This window comes from Artibeus jamaicensis, unplaced genomic scaffold (genome assembly GCF_021234435.1).
Source record: "Artibeus jamaicensis isolate MK-2021 breed Jamaican fruit bat unplaced genomic scaffold, CSHL_Jam_final contig_1127, whole genome shotgun sequence".
Classification (NCBI taxonomy): Eukaryota; Metazoa; Chordata; class Mammalia; order Chiroptera; family Phyllostomidae; genus Artibeus; species Artibeus jamaicensis.
In genome coordinates, this window is record NW_026521219.1 from 4,198,152 (window position 1) to 4,218,250 (window position 20,099).

At 39.7% G+C, this 20,099-nt stretch overlaps 1 protein-coding gene across 2 annotated transcripts in view; it reads right to left on the reverse strand.

Moving 5' to 3' along the window:
• IMPG1 (interphotoreceptor matrix proteoglycan 1) overlaps positions 1–20,099 on the reverse strand; it is a 118,335-nt gene that overhangs the window by 81,916 nt on the left and 16,320 nt on the right. For both annotated transcript variants that reach the window (XM_037132991.2, XM_053663918.1), the window contains exons 2-6: positions 12,875–13,108; positions 6,105–6,271; positions 5,816–5,844; positions 2,033–2,097; positions 1,389–1,468 (exon numbers count right to left, since the gene is read on the reverse strand). In XM_037132991.2, the coding sequence (XP_036988886.2) occupies positions 1,389–1,468; positions 2,033–2,097; positions 5,816–5,844; positions 6,105–6,271; positions 12,875–13,108 (575 nt within the window). The remainder of the gene's footprint in view (positions 1–1,388; positions 1,469–2,032; positions 2,098–5,815; positions 5,845–6,104; positions 6,272–12,874; positions 13,109–20,099) is intronic.

Here is a 20,099-nt window from a genome sequence, read left to right on the forward strand (position 1 = left end):
GCACTTAAACTATATTGTTGTACTTATCTGCATTATAAATTTGTTAAGGGTAGGAACTGTGTCTTGTTCATCCAGGATCTTCTAGTGAATTTTAGTTAAATGTTTGCTGAATGAAAGAATAAATAATAGATTCAGTTGGTAAAAAGGATCTTAAGAGGCAGATGCCATGAGTGTGAAATAAAACATTCAGGAGATATTTATTGCAGAGTGAAGGACTTAAATTAAATATTGAAGAAGATGGGACACAGGTAATGTGAGAAAAGTGAAGGCAAACCATAGCTGACTTAGAAATTTTATAGTGAGTATGTTTAATTTCAATAATTTTTTTTCAACAGCACTTTTCACTGTTGTTAGAATATTGATTTTGAGAAAAACAAAACCTTTTTATTCTTTGTTCCTGAGCATAGTCCCACCAAGTCTGTGGCCATCTGGCCTAAAGGCCAGGGAAAGAGTGACCAGCCGGGTTCTCATCCCTGAATGTTCATGCAGAGCTAGTGAGACCGAACTTCCTGTCCTCGCCATCTGGGCTTTGACCTGTGCCTTAGAGGGAGGTTTGCAGGGAGAGGAAAGGGCTAGAGAAGTCTCACAGACCACAGGGGATGGTAGATCTGGCTGCAGGGGCAGTGTAGTAATGAGAGAGCCCAGGTCCTGTCTTGTTTGTCTATCACTTGTCTCCTACTGCTCCTTTGAGTCTGCTGCCTACCTTGTGTGGCCGCAACTCCAATGCTCGCGGGTAAGGAGACTATTTCCTGCTTCGGCCCTGAGAGTGTGGCTCCAAGCTTTTTGGAGGGGTTGAAAATATCCCCTGTTGGTTTTTGATAACCAACATTAAATTCTGTAGCAATTCTGTCATCCTGCGTGCCTTTTCACTCAGAGTGGTTGCCAGTGCTCCTCTGTACCTGTGAATACTGTTTTTATTTTTCCTCACTTGACATGCAGGATTGAAATCATTTTGATATTTATCTCACCTATTCATGCTGAACATGACTGAGAACACAAATTCTACTCTGCTTGTCAGTATGAGATTACACTTTGGTGGAGAAAGAACCTGAATGATTGATAGATTAATTAATTAATTAATTCTAAAGCTTGGTGAGCACCTGCTGTATATAATGCTCTGTTGTGCACCAGGGAAGAAGAGCCCCTGCCTTCTTAGAGTTTATAATTTAGTTGCTTCCTCTCATCTTATCCCTAGTTTTCAATCTATTTTTACTCCTCAGTTCCTGGGACGAAGTGAGAATACTAAATAAAATGAAGTCACTGACTCTTCATGGAAGGGATAAAAATGCAGCACTGATAATACTGAATAGCCATCTATTCTCTTATTCTATTTTACGAATTAAAAAAAAAACATGTGAGGAGCTGGAGTGACTCTTAGAACTTCTTACGATGGTAGGCCTCTTGGTGTCCTTGAGGAGTGTGTCGTCAGGAGTAAAAGGGAAGGGCCCAAGTGAGACATTGGCAACACCTGTGGAAATTTGAAAAAGCATAAAAATGAGACTAGAGAAGTTTATATTAGAAAAAGTTAAAAATTTTGCGTGCTTTTTCTGTCATTCCGGAATCCATTTTTATTTTAAGATCACATAAATATGTTCTTGAGCAAAATATAACTAATACCACTGTTCCCAACTCAATTCTTCATTCTTCCTTTCTAGAGCCAAGTTTGGTGCTCTCTCAGTAATATTGCAATTAAATGGTTTTTGCATAATGAGATCTGGTCAATTTCTTTCTTGGTGACTATATAAAGGATGCAGAGACAGGTGTTTATCTTGAATTTGTTTGCTTGAAAATATTGGTAATGATTGCCTCCCAGTTGTAGGATAATGGGCAATTTGGTTTTACTTTTATGCTTTTGTAGATTTTCTCAGTTTTATACAACACATTTATTTTATAATGTTATACATATGAGTTAGTTTTGAGAAAGTACATTATAAATTTTTCAACTTTAATTAAGAATTGCTTTTTAAATAACATGCTTTTCTAGTGATTTGAATTAAGGTTTGGGAGCAGTTGGAATGAAATCTAAGCTTACCTGTTGAAAACACCAGGGTCTCAACAGGCTGTCCTAACATATCCTCTGTGGATATCTCATCTTTCCTATTAGCAAAATAGAAAAGAAAAAAGTGGTACAAAGGAACTTGAAGACAATAGGGGAAATGCATTTCAATTTTCCCATATTAAATAGACCTAAAACTTAGAGAGAACGTACACTTTAACACTGGTTCACCTATTTTTCCTTTATTGAAGCAATTTTCTAGTAGATTTTCATTGAAGAAATATTCATCCCTCTCCTCGAGACAGTTGTTTGACTCCAGGGCTTTTCATAAGCATCTTGGCTGCTTGTGTGGTCCTGGGGAACATTTCCCTAGTAGCAAAGGTGATTTTGGGGACTGATGTTTTATAATCCCTTGTGCTTAAACTGTGCTTTTGACATCAAAGATAATTGATGACCTGAGGATCTATGATGGAATATTCTTGCTAAAATCTCAGAGTCTCAAACTTGCAAATCCAGAGAGCCATTAAGTATATCCAATAAAGTAACTCTTATGGTAATGGGGGAGAGAGAGAGAGAGAGAGATTTCTGGATAATACAGCTGTGTGAAATCTCTATTTTAGAAGTAACCATTGCCTGCAATGGTAACTAGCCAGGAAGTTGTGGATACGTTCGCAGTGCCAAGGAGTGACAATCTGGAATATATTCTAAGGGCAGATCCAAGGTCATGGTTATAGAGTTGTCTGCCTATAATGTTGGCCCATTCTAGCAAGCTTTATTTAGAAAGGAATGGTAGTAGTGATATTTTTTGAAACTCTATAAGATTTGTTACCATAAGCTATTAGGGCTCAAAAGATTGTATCTGTGTTTGTATAAAATAGTCATGGTTGACCAATATATTTTACGCAGTTTTCTGTGGCTCTTGATGATGGAAGACCAAAGGAATTGCTAGGTGCTCTGTTGTGGTAGATTCCTACAGAATGGCCAGAGCCAGACCTGAATGTTTTTACCACATTCAGTTCTGCCAAAGTGCTAATAGGGGCGATGCACAAAATATATCAAGTCAGGCTGGCATGGGTTCTAACCAATCAGAATGGATGTTAGTTGTAAACATAAATGACTACATTAGTGCACACAGACTAACATAAACTCAGACTTTATGGTGGAATTTGAAATTTGCTGTTCTTATTTGTTTTGCTGGCGTTGTGCTATGTGTTTAGTAATTTTTGTGGAAGTAATATTTGGTAAACCTCTCGTTATATTAACATTATAGCATTTGTCATTTAGACTTTTTTTCTCTTATAGATTTTTGTTTACAGTAGGTCTCCTTTTTCCTATTGTAACTTTGATATCCTTGTTTTACCTTGTTATAAAAATAAGCTACCAAGAAGAATAGTCACTAAAATGCTGCCTACTGCATTAGCGGCAAGTCAACAGCCCACTCTGTGCAGGTGTGATTCTGCCACTGCACTCACAGACCATCGCTGAGGGGCTGCACTCTGGGAAGCTGGGCTTTATTTTAAAGTCATTTGAAACGGGCAGATTGGTAAACTCCTTAGGTGAGAAAATTTTCTGTTTTGTCTTCTTGGAGAGGTTGGAAATAAAAGGGTTTCTTCCTTTCCTGTTTCTTTCTTTACAAAAAGAACAACCTGGTAACCACAGATAATGTAAAATGTTCGTCTCTTGTTCCTTCTGTCTCCCTAGCAATGCTGGCAGGCACAGAAGATGGAATGATTCTATTTCTTTCTTTTTCTGGCTTGAATAATTGTTTCCTGTAATTTTTAATATTGTTCTATCAAGACTTGGTACATTCTGTTGAATTTTTTCTTATGAATGGCCTCTGCTTTATTTTTCATTTTCTTTTTGGAAAATGTAGGAGTCAGTAAGCATTATCCTGTACTTAAATCACAGGACTCAGTAACTGTCTTGTGAGCAACGTTCATATTCTATCTAGTACTAATATTTTGCTAAGTCACCTAATTTCTTCTGGCAATAACTTAAAAAATTCATAAAAGTATAGCTAGATAGACATATTGAGGACTATTATATATTATAAGTAAATGAGGACTTTGCTTAGCTCTTCAGCAGTTTGTAGAGAAATACAAAACAGTTCCTGCCCTGGGGGGTGTTTACTCCCACAGGGAAACAGGGTAAAGAGAGATGTTAAAAATGTAAGTGACAAACAGAACACAAAATCCAAAGCAGGGACAGATACTGCAGATTCAGATAGGTGGTTAAGACATATTGGGGAGGCAGGACTCCTTTTGGAGCTTGAAAGGAGAGTGGGATTTGGAGACGGAGTAGAGAAAGCAGGTTCTTGCAGACAAGATGAAAAGGCTTGGGGTTGAGTCCGGGATGAGTAGGGTGTGGTCTGTGCCCTGAAGAAGTGGCATGTGGCAGCAGGAAGATCAGGGTAATGAATGGCAAAGATCAGGGCAGTTCTGGGGCTGAGGGCCTTGACTAATTAGTTTAGGCTCTGCCTCGGTGAAGGTCCTGGCAGAACACTGATGGCTCACTCAAACTTTGAATACAATTCACTAGAGGGATTATTTACTAGGTTATGGGAAGAGCCTAAGAACAACAACAAGTGAGTGTGTAGAACTCCATGGCTGTTAACAGAGCACCCTTTGGCCAGGGAGGGTAAGAGAATGGAGCCGTTACCAAAACCTGGACGCAGAGAAGGCCCTGTGGAGAGGGCTGCCTGATAGGAACTGAGCTGGAGTTGAAGGACACCAGCAGCCCTCGAAGACTTGGAAGTTGAGGATTTGTGTACCTCATTCCAATCTCTCCCCTCCTTCTGATATTCTGCTCCCCACTGGCTGCCCCTACCTGGAAGTCAGAGGACATGGCGGGCCAGGGCTTCCGTCTCACCCAGGCTTCTATACAGAGTGCATGAGGAAGTACAGGGAGGGGAGATTCAGAAGGGCAAGAGGAAGGGGCAGTATCTTTTGAGAGGTATTGAACAAGGTTCAGTGTAAAAAAAGGAATATGTCAGACATATTAATCCTGCAGCAATTATAAAAGTTAAGATGGGAAAGAGGTTAGAGCCAGTGCTATCTATTAGGGGGATCAGATTTGACATTTTTTTCACAGTGTAAATTAATAAGGTTCTGAACCAAATTGTTGGCAAAGGGAGTAGAAATAAAGGAGTAAATATGAAAAGCATTAAAAAGAATTGCAAGTAATTCATATGGCCAAATTTGTGTCTCTCCTTGTGCTATTATTATCTTCAGATTTTGACTTCTGAATGTTATAAGATGTATGCAATTTGTGAGGTTAGAATTTGACAATGACATCTCTTTTCTTTAATAATTTTATCTAATGTACTTCTCCTTTTCCTTTTTTAAAACATTTTGACTTTCTTGTTTGATATTCAGTTCTTGTTGAGTGTATAGCTGAGTGCTTCAGTAACTTAGTATGAGAAATACTAACATTTTTATGAAATACTAAACAAGAATTCAGCTTGCTCATTTGTTGTGTTAAATATTTTCCTGATGTAACTAATAATTTATCATAAATTCTAGAAATGATACTATTTTAATAACTCTTTACCTTGCAAGTGAAAATACACATTAGATACTTATCATATACTTTTATCTGATAACACAGTAAAATATATATCTGAATCTATAAGGTCTAACCATTTCCCTTTTATATATTCATTTATGTTTAGCACAATATAAGTATAAATTTTCCATCAGAATAACCTACACAGATCTCAGTGGCTGGCACACTATCATAAAGGTATAATAGCTGAGTCTCACTCCATTATGTTATCTTTCAAAAATCCAGAGCACGCATCACTCTATTTTGGGTACTTACCTCTCAGGGAAGTTACTCTGTTTTATTCTCTGCAGAAATAGAAAAGTAATTTTACCAAGAGATAATGTCAATTGAAGAACTAAAATCTATTTTCATTCCCCTTCCCCTTTAACTTCACCTCAACCCTCATGTACAATGTTAGCTTGCAAGAATAAAATCCCTGTTGTCATCAGATATTTTCAAGCATTTCTTCAACCAACTCTTATACTTTGGAAGTCCAAAAGGGGTGGGGGCAGGAGGTCTGGGAGCTATTCGGGCGGTGTGCCAAACATACAATGTTTAGGCTCACCTGTTGAAGAAGATCCAGGTGTTCCTGGGAGGTACTGAAATTTTTCCCAATGTCAAAGAGGCAGAAAGTCTCCTGCTGGCAGAGGCTGACCCAGTCCTGGTATTCCCCTGTGTCAGGGATGCGGTCCAGGAAGATCCGATATGCTTCCCACACTGCTTCCTGACACACTGCAATGCAGCACCATTAGAATGGAAGATCCCCTTCCCCCAATACAAGCACAACTCATAACATGGACGGCTCTTTCATGGCTCATGCTGCTAACACATTCACTTATGGCCCAAAGAAATTAACTCACTTAGCAACTATTTACTGGGCACCTGTATGTGCTATGGCAAAAGAGAAAAGAAGGAAGATAGGGAATATGGGAGAGAAAGCATGTGTGTGTGTGTATGTAAGAATGAAATTTAAAATAGAGTGGTTGAAGAAAGCTTCATTATCAAGTTGACTTTTGAGCAGTCTGAGAAAAGACCCCAAAGTTAGAGAATGCTACAAGCATTGAAGGAGGAGCAAGGAGGTCAGTGTGGTCAGAGCAAAGGTGAGAGTAACAGAGGATGAAGCTGTGGAGACAGGAGCACAGAGAACATAGGGCCTCACTGACCAGTAGTCTTCAAACTGGGCAGAGGTATTGGCTGTATCTAAACACTCTCCAAGGCACAGACATTCACATGCACAGTTTAAACAGAATCGATTGCTAGACCCCAGGTTTGCTATCATGCTTTTCTAACAATGGTCTGCCTAAGGGAGCACCTTTCCTTCTTCACCCTCCCTTTGATCATCACTCTTCCCCTGTCCATTTATCCCTAATCCTGCAGTGGCACAGTTCCCCTAGGCTGCCATACAAAGGGATGATTTGAAACAATAGACTTGAGGTTAAGAAAGCAAGTGAATTTAGGGTGGATTTTTGTAATTAGGGTGCCTTCTGCTTCTTTGCTTTTAAAACATTAGGAGTCCTAATGGAGTAGACAGCTGATAGATCATTAAAAATAATGATGACAGCTTATAATGTGCTTGATAGCATATAATGCAAAGGAAACTTAAAGAATAAGGATGATACTATAACACATCTCCCTCTGTTCCCATCTACTTATTTGTGTAACAAGTTTGCTCAGCATGTAAGTGAAGCTAGGTGAAAGAATAAGTATAAAATTGATGCTAAATCCTGTCTTATTACAGCAATAGATAACATGAATAGTAAGCAATGGTACATGACAAAGCAACCCTGTCTATCCAGAGGCAGAAGCTAATAAAGCTTAAGCTTGAGAACTTCATTTAAAGTGGCCTCTTCCAAAGCATTGTTCCTGATTTTTGTTTATAAACATTAGTACCCATGAAACCTGTATCTGGTCTTATATCTATCTGTTGACAATGACTTACTTAAATTATTTGTCAAATTTATATATACTTGTTTTAATCAATTATATATTAAAAGTAATTATAAGTTCAACTGAATCTGGAAGAAATTTCTTTGAACACATAGGTAACAGAAAAGAAATAAAAAATATGATTTCAATTTATGTACATATTTTTGTTACTGAGATATATTTTAGAGCAACCAATAACAGACTTTGAAGCTTCAAATAAATTCCATTAAGATAAGACTCTGAAGTGGGAAGCAGAATGGAAATGTGGATGTATGAAGAGAAATGAACCATGTGACATTTCCTACTGTGAAGAGTCCCTTCATTATTTGTTTAGCTTATTGGATGGAAAGTATTGAGCAGCTGTGGTAGATTCCACCAGATCCATATGACTTCTCTAATTCTTGTTTTGTTTTCAATATTAATGTTTACAACTCACCAAAAGTTAATATCCAAGTATTTAAACTTAAGATAAAACTTTAGATGTCAACTGAAAAGTATGCAAAAGCATGCATAGTTTAAAAATGATTTGGGGGGGCTAAATGAAAAAAAAATTAGATGACTTCTATTGTAAGCAATTATGTTGATTTTTTAAAACTCTTGAGGAATGGGGAAGAATTGGAGGCTTTGTACAAGCAGAAGCTGACATCACTCGATTTTCTAAAGAAACTGTTTGATCACTGTGCTAAAAAAGGGGTTGTGGGGAAGACCAAAGTGAGAGAAGACTGGTTTAAAGACCCTTACTCCTGTGCTTTGTTCTCCCTTGTTTCCCGGTTACTTTATGTCTGGATTTCTTTTATCTTTCTGTTGTAAGAGGCAGAGAGAATTCCAGACCAAGAGAAGCTCAGGTCATTTATCAGCAGCAACCTGAGCAGAATGCCAGAGCCGGCAGAGGGTGCAGTCCCCACCACTTCAGATGGGCGGTTCGTGTTCCACACCTGGGGAAGTAGCAGAGGTCAGCACACCTGGAGACCAGCATAATAACCTCTCACCAGAGAGCCCGTGTTTGTGAGCATGCTCTCTTTCCTGCCAGGCAAGGATCAGGGAGTTTTAATGCCTTTCCTGATACCAGGCATCATGAAGGCTTTTGGTCTTCATCTCCAGTCAAAAGTCTACATACCACGCAAGAAGGAAGTTACATTTGTTCAAACTCTGATGAGTTGTGGGTTCAGTCCAAGCAAACCAACTGCCCTTGCTATCCTTCTTGCCTACATACTCTACACTCGCCTGGGGGATGCTATTTTGCCTTTCTATCTTTCCTTAATGAACCTTCTAGTTTAGTTTAAAAACCTATTTAAGTGACAGATACACAGCAATATATAAAGTAAGTGAGCCTTGCCTTTGAGGGCTTAGTGTTGGTGACTTTCACTAACAATATCCATGAGCGAAACATCTGGGAAGATATAAACTTGATAATTCTTGTTTAACAGTTAAACGCACTCTCGCCTGCATTGCTTTTGGTTTCAGATGGACTTCCTTTTGCTTCAGTTCAATTTAAGGCTTGTTTCGGTGCCTGAACCTTCCTAGCTCTGCTCCTTGGCCTTCTGCCCTTTTTCTACTCAGGGACACAGAATGGCCCCATCACCATTAACACCTACTTTTCACAAAGGCTCAGAGAACCTTCTCCCCAAGGCACAAAAGCCTGAAGCTGCATGAAGAATTATTTCCCTGGAGGATTGTTTGTAGGGATCAAAATGTTAGGATGAAACAGGCATTAGTAGCTTTTGTTTAGACTCTTTTTGAGGGGCTATTTTTTGGGTGATGTCATTTTCTCAGCCTCCTGGAGGCACGGAGTCCTTCTGTGATCAGAGAACAAGAGCACCAGCCCATGACCCATGAGGAAAGCCCCGTACCAGGAGAGCATCCAAAGGACCCTTGAAACTTGTGGCCTCAAAGGCTTTTTGGACTGGGAGGAGTCTAAAAACTTCTGAAAGTTGGAATTTTCTACTCCCTTGACTTACGTGTTCTGCTCCATCCTTCTCTTAATCTACTGGGAAGGGTTGCAAGAAGGATTTTGGAGAAATCCAGAGCCTTGCCTACCAGTCTTCCCACAGCTGCTAACCCCTGTCTGAAATCTGACCACAGAGCCTCAGCTTGTTGGCTGAACGTCATACCCTCTGCTGTTTGAAGATGTAGAAAGAGCCCCAGGGAACACACACACTGGGGGCCAGGTACACTCTGGACAGTGCTTCACATGGTGTTGGCCAAAAAGTTCATTTAGTTTTTTCTGTAAAATAATAGACACATTTTCATTTTCACCAATAACTTTATTAATTTGGATATTTTGAGCATGTCAGCTACCTGCTGCATGGTATAACATTGATTGTTCTCAATTAATGTCTCAATTTGATTGCTATCAACTCAACTGGTCTACTCGACCAGTGAGAAATCTCCAGCATGAAACTTTGCAAACCACTTTTGACATGTTCAGTCGGTCACAGCACTTTCTTCACACACTGCACCAATCTTTTTTTGCATTTCAGTTGTGTTTTTACCTTTCTCGAAATAGTAAAGCATAATGCACCAAAAATGGTTTGCATTTTCTTCCATCTTCAATATTAAAATGGCTACACAAAAATTCACCAATTTGAATAAGTTTTTAAAGAATGCACACTGAAATGTTAGCTGTCACAATACAATCTAACAAAATTGTTTTGAATGGAATTTAAGACAACTAAGTGCTACTAGAACCACCTTACAAAAAAAATGAACTTTTTGGTCAACCGAGTATTTGGAAGGATTAAGGCAGACTGATGGTATGTGAAATGTCCACCGCAGGGTTGGACACGCATTAGATGGAGCAATAACACACTGATGTGGGAGTCAGGATGCTGGCTTCTAACTGCTCTGTCATCAGCAGTGGCCTTGACCGAATATGTCACCTTACTTCTTATCTGTGCAATGGGAGTGTTAGATAGATGTTGTTCAGACCAATGTTTCTAGAATGTGAAAGTGCATGTGGATTACCTGGGGGTGTTATTAAAATGCAGATTCTGAAAGTAGGTCTGGCATAGGATCTGAGAATCTGCACTTCTAACAAGTCACCTGGTTGGTGATGGCGATGCTGCTGGTCTGTGGATGTTTGGAGCAGCAAGAATTAGGACTCCCTCCATCTTTAACTTTTTCTAAGCCATGCATTAATGTGAAAAAAAGATCTAGTTTTTGTTATAGGGATTGGGAAAAGGAGAAAGAGAGAGAAGGAAGGATGTAGAGGAAGGGAGGGAGGGAGACAGAGGCAGAGACACGGGGGCCAAAGGTTTGAAGGGAGGCAGTCATGAAAGTGGATGTTTCCCTGGGTAGGAACAGTGCCCCCCCCAACCCCTGGGACACTAGCAGAAACAAACTTGCCTGTTCTGTGTCTGTGCTGTGTGATGAGCATGTTTATGATCCAACCACGAAGCTCAGAACATTTTCACTTCTGGTGCTTTAAGCATTGGGAAAAGAAATAGCTCAATTTGATTTGAGGAATGTAGGAGCTTTCTCCCCTAGGTTTGAAGGATGTCAATGGATAATTTTGTAAAATAAGCTACGATTACTCTGTCAAAGAAACATTGCTTTATAGCGGATCTTATTTCTAGTTTCTTTATGAACTGAATTTGTTAGACTTGAGAAACCCATGTTGATGAATAGTAAAATTTCATATCACCCAGGGGCAGCCATAAAGATAATGGACTGTCATTGCTGTGGGGAGAAAATGGTTGTTTGATTCATCCAGGGAAGCAAGAATGAAAGAGGCAAAGCTAATAAAAAATAAAGAGCTAATAATAAAATTCAGGGCTAAAAATTTGGTGGCAGCAATAAATTGTCTTTTCTCTAAATACTTTCGATGAATCCTATTTGTGAATGCCATAAAGGATTAGAAGTTACATGAGAAGGACTGGCAATAGTTGTGTTCACATTTGATTCATATACCAAATGTTCATACTTCCCTCCATGAACAAATGAAAGGGAACTTACTCCTGCCATTGCCAGATCAACATGTAGGCACATTTAAAAATAAATAATTTACACATGTCACTATTTTCTTTGCATTCCCAGTGGCCTGTTTGCTTTTTGTGTTCGTCAAAAAGCATTTAGGAGAACCAGTTATGCACAGGTGCTGTACTAGGATCTCAGAATATTGATATATAGCACTTGATTTTCTACTATTAGAGTCTTTCTTTGCACTAGGATCCCTCCAGTTCTTGTCACTTCTCTGTCAGTGTGCCTTCCATCGAAAAGCCAGTATCTCTTTACTTCTACATAAAATCTGCATACAATGAGACATACAAGGGATATAAGGCTTGATATCTTTGATACTGTTAGTTATTATATCTCTAAACCCAGTCAGAACTCCTCAGATTAGTTCAGCCCTTGCACATTTTCCAGATATAAACACTCAGGAGTTTGGGGGGATATATCGTGACATGCTTTTCAGTTGTCGTAATGTGCAACAAACACATTGCAGGCTAGAATTGAACCAGTTTGCTCTAGACAATGAGCTTGAAATAGATCAGTTTAACTTTGACATTTGGAATGAAAGCAAACATCTACTACAATCAAGGTAGAAATCACTAAATCTCCTCAACTTTCACATGTAAGATGGATTGAGGTTGGGCTTCAGCTAGAAAATACGGTTTGCATTATTTGGAGCTATCTGGGGAATTAAATAGCAGCTACTAAAGATTCTTTTTTTTCCTTTAAAGAATAATCCACAAAAATTCTTTTGTCTATTGTAAGTGAGTGACAAGCACAGCCACTGATGGCTGTGGTACAGTTGAACTCTGTAATTACTCCCAGGAATGTTGTAAGAATTCCGGGATGCTGTTCTGGGGTAAAACTGCACTCTAACACCCCTGGAAATCACAGTAATTGTGCTATAAATCCCATTAACACCCTGCACTGTATCTTGGTAACCCTGTTAATTTGTGATTCCTCTGTACTTGGATGTGTCTCCAAGCTTCAGAAGTTTTTGCCAAGTCAGCAATAAACAACTTCAGCTTATCAAGGAGGGAGAGCGTATCCAGATTGTAATGTTGCTTTTGAAAAATAAAATCTTAAGTCATAAATCAACTTGTTTAGATTCCTGATGTTGCAGTCATTCTATGCTTCATAATAACAACATTAAAATCAATATTGGACTTTGGTAAAAATAAAAGAGAGAAAACTCAGATGCCAAGATTTCCCTAATGACTTGACAGATGCTCTAATGGTTCTGTATTACACACGACAGTATTATAAAGCATAAGAGCAAATACCTGTCATTGTTTTGAATGTTTATTTTTCATTAACCTCAGATTAGTTGGCTGATTTTTATAACTCTTGTGACTGAATGAGGGGCTGGGAGTTTGGGGTCGAATGTGACCTACAGATGAATAAAAAGGCAGGGATGAAAAGAACGAAAGGTTAAACAGGCTTCATCTCTTTTCTTACCTCTCAATCTGTAATATGCTTGAAGGCTGGCTAAAATCTGTTTCATGGATTCCTGGGGACAGACTTTAACCCCAGCTGGGAAAAATGATGATCTTTTTGTTCGATGCTTTGTCAAATCAAATATTTGTCTCATGGTTGACACTTTGTACACTTTTGCAGTATTTTCAGTTGTTTCAATTCTTGGGGCATAGCTTATGTCCTTAGTTTCAGAACGGTCCATTTTAATGGAGAGATCTATAAAAGAAGGATTGATTTCCTAGTGAATATGTACATTTATGTGATATATATATATATATATATATACATATATAAAACAAATGAGTGGAATAAACTAAACATTATAATCCTCTGGTTTATAAAAGTTCTACTTTTAGTACAACTGCCAAATGTAATATTCCAATGACAAGGCGCTTTCAGAAATAAGTGAATATTATGAGCTGATCAAGTATTAAAAAAACAAACCCCAACATCTCAAATCATCCTACCTTTAGGAACTGCCAAATATTGAAACCATTTCCCACACATCTCTCTAAAAATCACTCCCCACTTAGCACTCAAGCCTCCCCAGAGATAAATCTTTTGATGAACATTATAATTCAAGTGGGGAATGATATAGCATTGTGGTACCCAGAGGTATACTCTTGATGATGAAGCGGAGTGCTTCTGAAAACCTGGGGGGCGGGGGAATGCAGCAAAACAACCTTCTTGCCTATTAGTGGCAGTCCTAAGATTTCCATATGGGTGGAGCTCAGAGGGTGTCAATTGGGTTGAAAGTGAGTTAGGGCCTTAACATCTTAGAGTTGCATTTACAAAGCAAGCTTCTTATTTTAAGCAGGGTGGTGAGAGGAAAGATTAAGGGGAAGGCAAAGAGAGGAGGCTGGAGGAGAATTTAACCCCCCAAGCCATTTCTTCCTGCTGGCTTTGCTGTGTCCGTTAGGGTTAGGTCTAGACTTCATTTTTAAGTCACTAGACTTATAACTTACATTTAGTGAAAACTTTCTTGTTTTGAATTATTCTGTGTGTATTATCTCATATTGTTCTCACAGAACCTCTGCTATATTGTAAAATAGGGGCTATTTTCCCAGTTTAACACACAGTGGAGGCCTGAGGGTTAGAGGTATTAGGGCATGTTAAAGGTGTGGTCAGACCTCGGGTCCTCCTCTCCCACTGGATCCCTGTCCTTTTATCCATTACACTGTTTCAGAAAGGAATTCTCAATGAACAGTTGGGACCACTCACTATGGCTCCTTGGGACCATAAGCATTGGTTTACAGAGCTAAAAGTTTAAAGGGAATGGATTGGTAGTTGAAAGACCTGCCATTATAAGGCAGCATATATATTTTTAAAGATTTTATTGGTTTATTTTTAGACAGAGTAGAAAGGAGATAGACAGAGAGGAAGAGAAACACCCATGTGTGGTTGCCTCTCACACTCCCCTACTGGGGACCTGGTCCACAACCCAGGCATGTGCCCTGACTGGGAATTGAACCAGCGACCCCTTCATTCATAGGCCCGTGCTCAACCCACTGAGCTATACCAGCCAGGGCAAAAGGGAGCATATTTAATAGAAGATTGGGAAAAATTTTGAGGTAGCAATATTTCTCTAAGATGATGACAAAACTTGAGCACAACCTGTATGGTGGTGAGTTGGCTGCCATCAACAATTGTCTCTGGGTGAAGTTCAACTTAGAAAGGGAAGAGAAGGGCAAAATGATTTCAGAAAAAAAACCCCAAAATAAAACAAAACCCTACCTTTTTCAGAGGTCAAGCATATTAGATAATTTTAGTTAAATAGATTATAAATTTGAACACAAATAAATGCAATTGTATTCTATTATATTGTAGATTAATCATCAGGAAAACAATCCTTAAGCCAATAGCTTTAGGAAATAGTAATAGCATTGAATGAGGAAAAGACAAAAATGGAAATTAATGCATTTGACTAGTCAGAATTTCTAAATATAAATAAACAGCTAATACTCATGGTGATTACTTTCTAACTTTAATTTGTTCATTAGTTGTGAAGAAAGTAGTAGCAACACAAATCACAGGTCGTGCAGATATGGAAAATGTTTTAGTAGTGCCGGTGTTACCTGGGGCCCTGGCCTTGGGACTTGCTAGCTGTGAAACTTGGAGGTACTCCATCTCTCTGCACCCAGTTTCCTCACCTGTGTAATGGAGGATAAAGATGCCTCTCTAACAGGTTCCTGTGATATTAAATGAGTTAGTGCATGTGCAACACCTAAAACTGTGTTAGACACAGTGTAAGTGCTCAATAAGAACTCCTTTATCTGATAATCCATGCGTTCACTTCCTGGCATCTCTCTCTCTTTCTGATACGCCGTTTCCTGATACTTCTCTGCCCACAGACTAGACTGCGCATGCCCTAAGTTGTCCTGTGCTTTGCTGCAGGGCTCCTCTCGTCTGGTGCTTGCTTGTTATTTCATGCTTGAAGGCTCTACTCGCCCTTCCTCATTTGTGGGGCCCCACTTTTCCTTCAAAGGCCAGCTGCTAAGCCTTCTCTTCTCTTCTAAGCTTTTACAGTTCAAAATTCATTCATTGCTCCATCCTGCTTCTCTAGTGTGGCTCCTATCTCTTTTTACTGATTCACCACGTTCATTATGTGCCTGCTGTGTTTCAGGCCCAGTACAGTAGTCATATCACGGCAAATTAGATGAACAAATGTCATGGAACTTGTGTTGTAGCACTTGCACAGGAGTTTATCCCTTTGGGCTGTAAGTATCTTTGTATTTGCAAACACCACTTTTAAACCACAAATACCTCATTATGGTAATCCTGCCCTCTCCCACATTTTCTTGGTGCTTGGCTAGCACAACGTTTTGTACATGACAAATATGTAATACATATTCATTAAGTGAATTAATGAAAAGAGCCTATGGAAATAATTTTTTTTACAATATATAAGTGAGATTCATTTAAAAAACCACTAGACCATGAAAAATAGCTTCATATTTTCTGTGCACCTACATTATTGCAAACTCTCTTTTAAATTTCTACTCCCTTCTGTAGTATCTAGTATCAGAGGCTTTGGACATAGCCATCTTATTAAAGATAATACTTAAGTGAAAAGACAAAAATTCTTTTCTGAATGAAAGTCAAAAGAACAGTAAGAAAATGATTTAGGCATAACATGTATTTCAGTTAGTCAGCATCCCCAGAACCTTTTAATTTGTCCACAAGTAAATAAATATAAATGAAACCAATTAAAAACATGGGCGAGAATATTAATACTGCCCAGCTTTTTAGGATGATAAGCCCTCGACTCCCTGGCCCTTCAATTATTGTCCTTGACAGGCAAAACCACAGCCATGGTTAAACCCAACCCTTTGCCTACTCCATACCTGCACCATTGTAGTTGAACATAGCTGGAGAAAAATTCCCACCAAGAGGACTCTGTTTAAATTTATGATCCTTGAATAATATTACACTACACTTCCCTGGTCCATTGAGTTTCACACTGTCTTGTAGAACTGCACACAACTTTTCTCAGATTTTCTGCATTTCTTGCCAATTCTTACTTTCAGCCAATGACCTTGCCTCAAATTTTATTAAGGACAAGAGGAGCCAGAAGAGAACTTTACCAGTTTCCAGTATTGCATCTGCTCGCTGGCTGCATCCATGCTCAGATGCTCTGCTTTCCCTCCTCCTACTATGTGACAGGCAGTCTGTGCTCCCACGTGAGGCCAATTCTTTTCCTCCTGCACTGGATCCTGGCCTTCTCACCTTTCGAGGACGTTCTTCCTGAAACTCCCCTTTCAGTCACCTGCACCATTATCCTTCCTCTCTCTACGGGGTTATTCCTATCAGCCTACCAAAGTGCTGCTATTTTCCTCTTCTGTTTAAGAGATTCTCTCTTGATACCACTTCCCTTCCAGCTACTGGCCCATTTTTCTATCTATCCAGCAAAAACTCTTTGAAAGATCTGTCTTTTTATCCTTTCCTAAAGCAAAGCTCCTATATGTGTGAGGATTCTTCTGCTAGCAGAGGAAAAGCTACCAACATTTTCTTCTCTTTATCCTCCCCTCTTTTTTGCTTCATTCTTTTTTATTTTGATTGCAATGTGCTCACGGAGCCCGTAGTCAACATGATAATGTGAAGCTTCACCAGAAGGTGTCGCTATCTAACACATAATACACTGAAAACTTAATGTTGGACAAAACATCTCCAATAATCCCTTTTTGGGGTTTGGAATCGTACATGTTGAGTACTGACATTTGTTGATGGGTGTGGTAGTGAGGGTGGTGACTCTGCAGCTAAACAGACCTTTTGAGGTAGGGCTGAGACAGTGGGATGGACTCCCATTGGTCTGGGAGGTTGTCATGAAAGGCTGGACAGATGGAAAATATTTAGGTGGGCAGGAAGAAGGATTGCGTACCCATGGGCAGGGCAGCTTGCATCAGGCAGAGGAAAGTGGTCAACCCTAAAGGTTTGAATTTGGGGTTTAAATTAAAGTTCTTTAGCCACTGTATCCTGGGGCTGACCCAGATCCTGCAACCCGGTACAGCTATAATAAGTTTAGAACTTCCCAGCTATAGAGAAAGGGAAATTAATGAAATGACTGGATTCAACTAGTGAATTCAAACGTTACTTTATCATAAGAAAAAGTTAAATCTGGCCAAGGGTGGAATGGCAGCTCTGAAAGGCCCCCAGTAGGGCCTTTGACCCTTCATTTATTGTTTTAAAGTCAGGCTGCCTAAGCATTGCTTAAGCATGTCCACTAGCTAATATGAAGGATAATCCTGTGATCAAAAGCATCTTTTCCACTTTAGGTTCTAGGCTGTTAGCTGTGTGGCCTTGATGTTGACTGATATCCTGGAAGCCATTACAGGCCACACCATCTCCCTGTCCTGTCACTAAAGAGTATATTTTCATTGTTTCTGCATCAAAGTTAGCCTCCAGTCATAGGTTTCTTACAAAGTTTCAGGTCTCAGCTGTGCCCAAGAATGAGTTTCTGGGCTGCTTACATATTAAAGCGGATCCTTGCTCACCAGTTTGGACCATTCCTCACTAGCTCTTTCTTCTAGAGTAATATTTTCCAGCCATCCATCTCTGCAGGCTTACAATATAGGATTACTGCACGCACAGAGCAACAGTAACAGACAACAGGAAAAGGAGCACGGGGCATTCACGGAAGCACTGTTATGAAAGCAACAGCCACTGGTATATAAGCACTTAGCGAACCCATTATTTTTCCCCAAGGGAGAAGGCTGTAAGGTCTTAATGAGCAAATTAACAGTAGAGAGAAAAGTTACTGGAATTCCTATAGAACAAAAAATCTCTTTGAAAAACAGACCTCTGTAGAGAGAAAGTGGATAACATTTCAGGGCCAAATCAATAAATGAAAGTTTTAAAAAATAATAATTTAACCTTTAAACTTCCCAACCTTACCCCCAAAAGAGTGAGTGGTTGTGACTTTATGCAAATGCTCAGCCTATTTGTGATTTTTTTTTATATCTGTTCCACCCCCACATTGGTAGAAATGCTCAATTACACACCTGAAAATTTTTCTTCCCAGAGCAAGGGTGACTAAATGTACATCATGCTTAGCATATCATGCTTAGCATATCTGAATATAGCCTCAAAAATTTTGGAGATAATCTGAGTACTGTATTTAATGCTGTCCCAGAAAACTGCACAGAGTTTTAAGCTCACTGTTTTCTATATGAACATAAGAGCTTCCTACGTGCAGTTCCCAATAACCTCACACGATGCCCACTCCAGTGAAAGTATGTTGGAATAAATGATAGACAAGAGGGTCACAGAAATGAAGGAAACTCCCAGTGATTTTCTTTCATAGAATATGAAGAGAATAATCTCTCCCAATGGTTAGCATGCAGACTGCTGGGTGACCCATGATGCCTGGGGGGGCTGCTGTACCATTGCCCTCTCGGAAGCTGTTGAAATGTGGATGCATTTGCAGCTTTCCTTACATGCCCAATGGCATTTCCTCAGCACCACCACTCTGTCCTGAGGGTGAAAATCCGGGTTCCCTTTTCTCAAATAATTAGAGCAGTTGCATTATCTTTCTTCTCATTACAAAAATTTAGCCATTAGTAACTTGATATATCAGAAAGGAGAGGGCTGAAACCTTGGAAAACCGTTACAAGAAATAGAAGTGCTAACTCTTATTTTCTATTCTTGCTCTCTACATATGTATTAAGTCCTGCTTCAACCTCTCTGCACCATTAAAAAAAAGAGGAAGAACCAAATTAATAGGTAAGATGCTAAGAAATTTTGCCGATGGCATATGCAGGTTGCTGAGTGGGTAGAAACAATACTGAGTTGAAGAGTGATGTAGAAAACAGGAAGGGTCTTGTCTCTCTTGTGACGACAGCCAGTGGCCCTCTGAGAGAGTGCAGTGGGGAGCTCTCCGGGACTGGTAAGTGTCAGGGAGTGGAGACATAGGACATGAGCAGGGCCTCGTCTTTCCCTGTACCCAGAACAGAAGTGCACGCTAACTTCCATCCTCTTGGTGGGGAGACAGGGGAGGGTATATTGTGAAGGGGAGGATTGTTCTCAAAGGTAAGTGGTCTCTGTCTTGAGAAATAAGAGAAGCAAGAGTGAAGCGCTTGCCGTGGGGTGTCTCGAAGGTCTCATACACGGTCATAGTGCAGCCTAGTGGCTGAAGTCCACTCACTGCCAACCATCAGTTCCAGAGGTGCTGCCCCTTCGGCAATTCCAGGGCCACGGGAACGCCCTGGACTCACATGCCCTTGAGGTCTGCAGTGCTGGGTCAGGGGCTGTGAGAAACCACAGGAGCAAAACCATTGCTTCTTCACGGAATACTAAATTTACTTGAGAATTTTAGCAGAAAAGTTTAAAACGTTAAGGATTGTAAATGCTTTTCACATGAATACATAAGCAAAATCAGCAAAATCCTTTCTTCCATAAATAAGCCAGTCTTGAAAGTTAGAAGAGTAGGATATTTCTATAAGCTGTGATTAACTGTAAAGTATATTACTTAGGAAAAAAATGGTGAGTCGGGTTGGCTTAGTGCTGAGGTCAGTTTGAAGAAAACAGGATGTGAAACAGAATGAGAACAATTACGTTCAAGTTGCCAGCCTGCTTCGCTGAACTTTGCTTTCAGGAGTTGACGAAGAGACACCAGTGCTTTCTCCAGCAGCCAGACTGTTCAGCCACCTCACAGTGTCCTGGCTGGGCAGCTACCTTCTCTGCTTACATGTAGGACCAACCCCATCAAGCC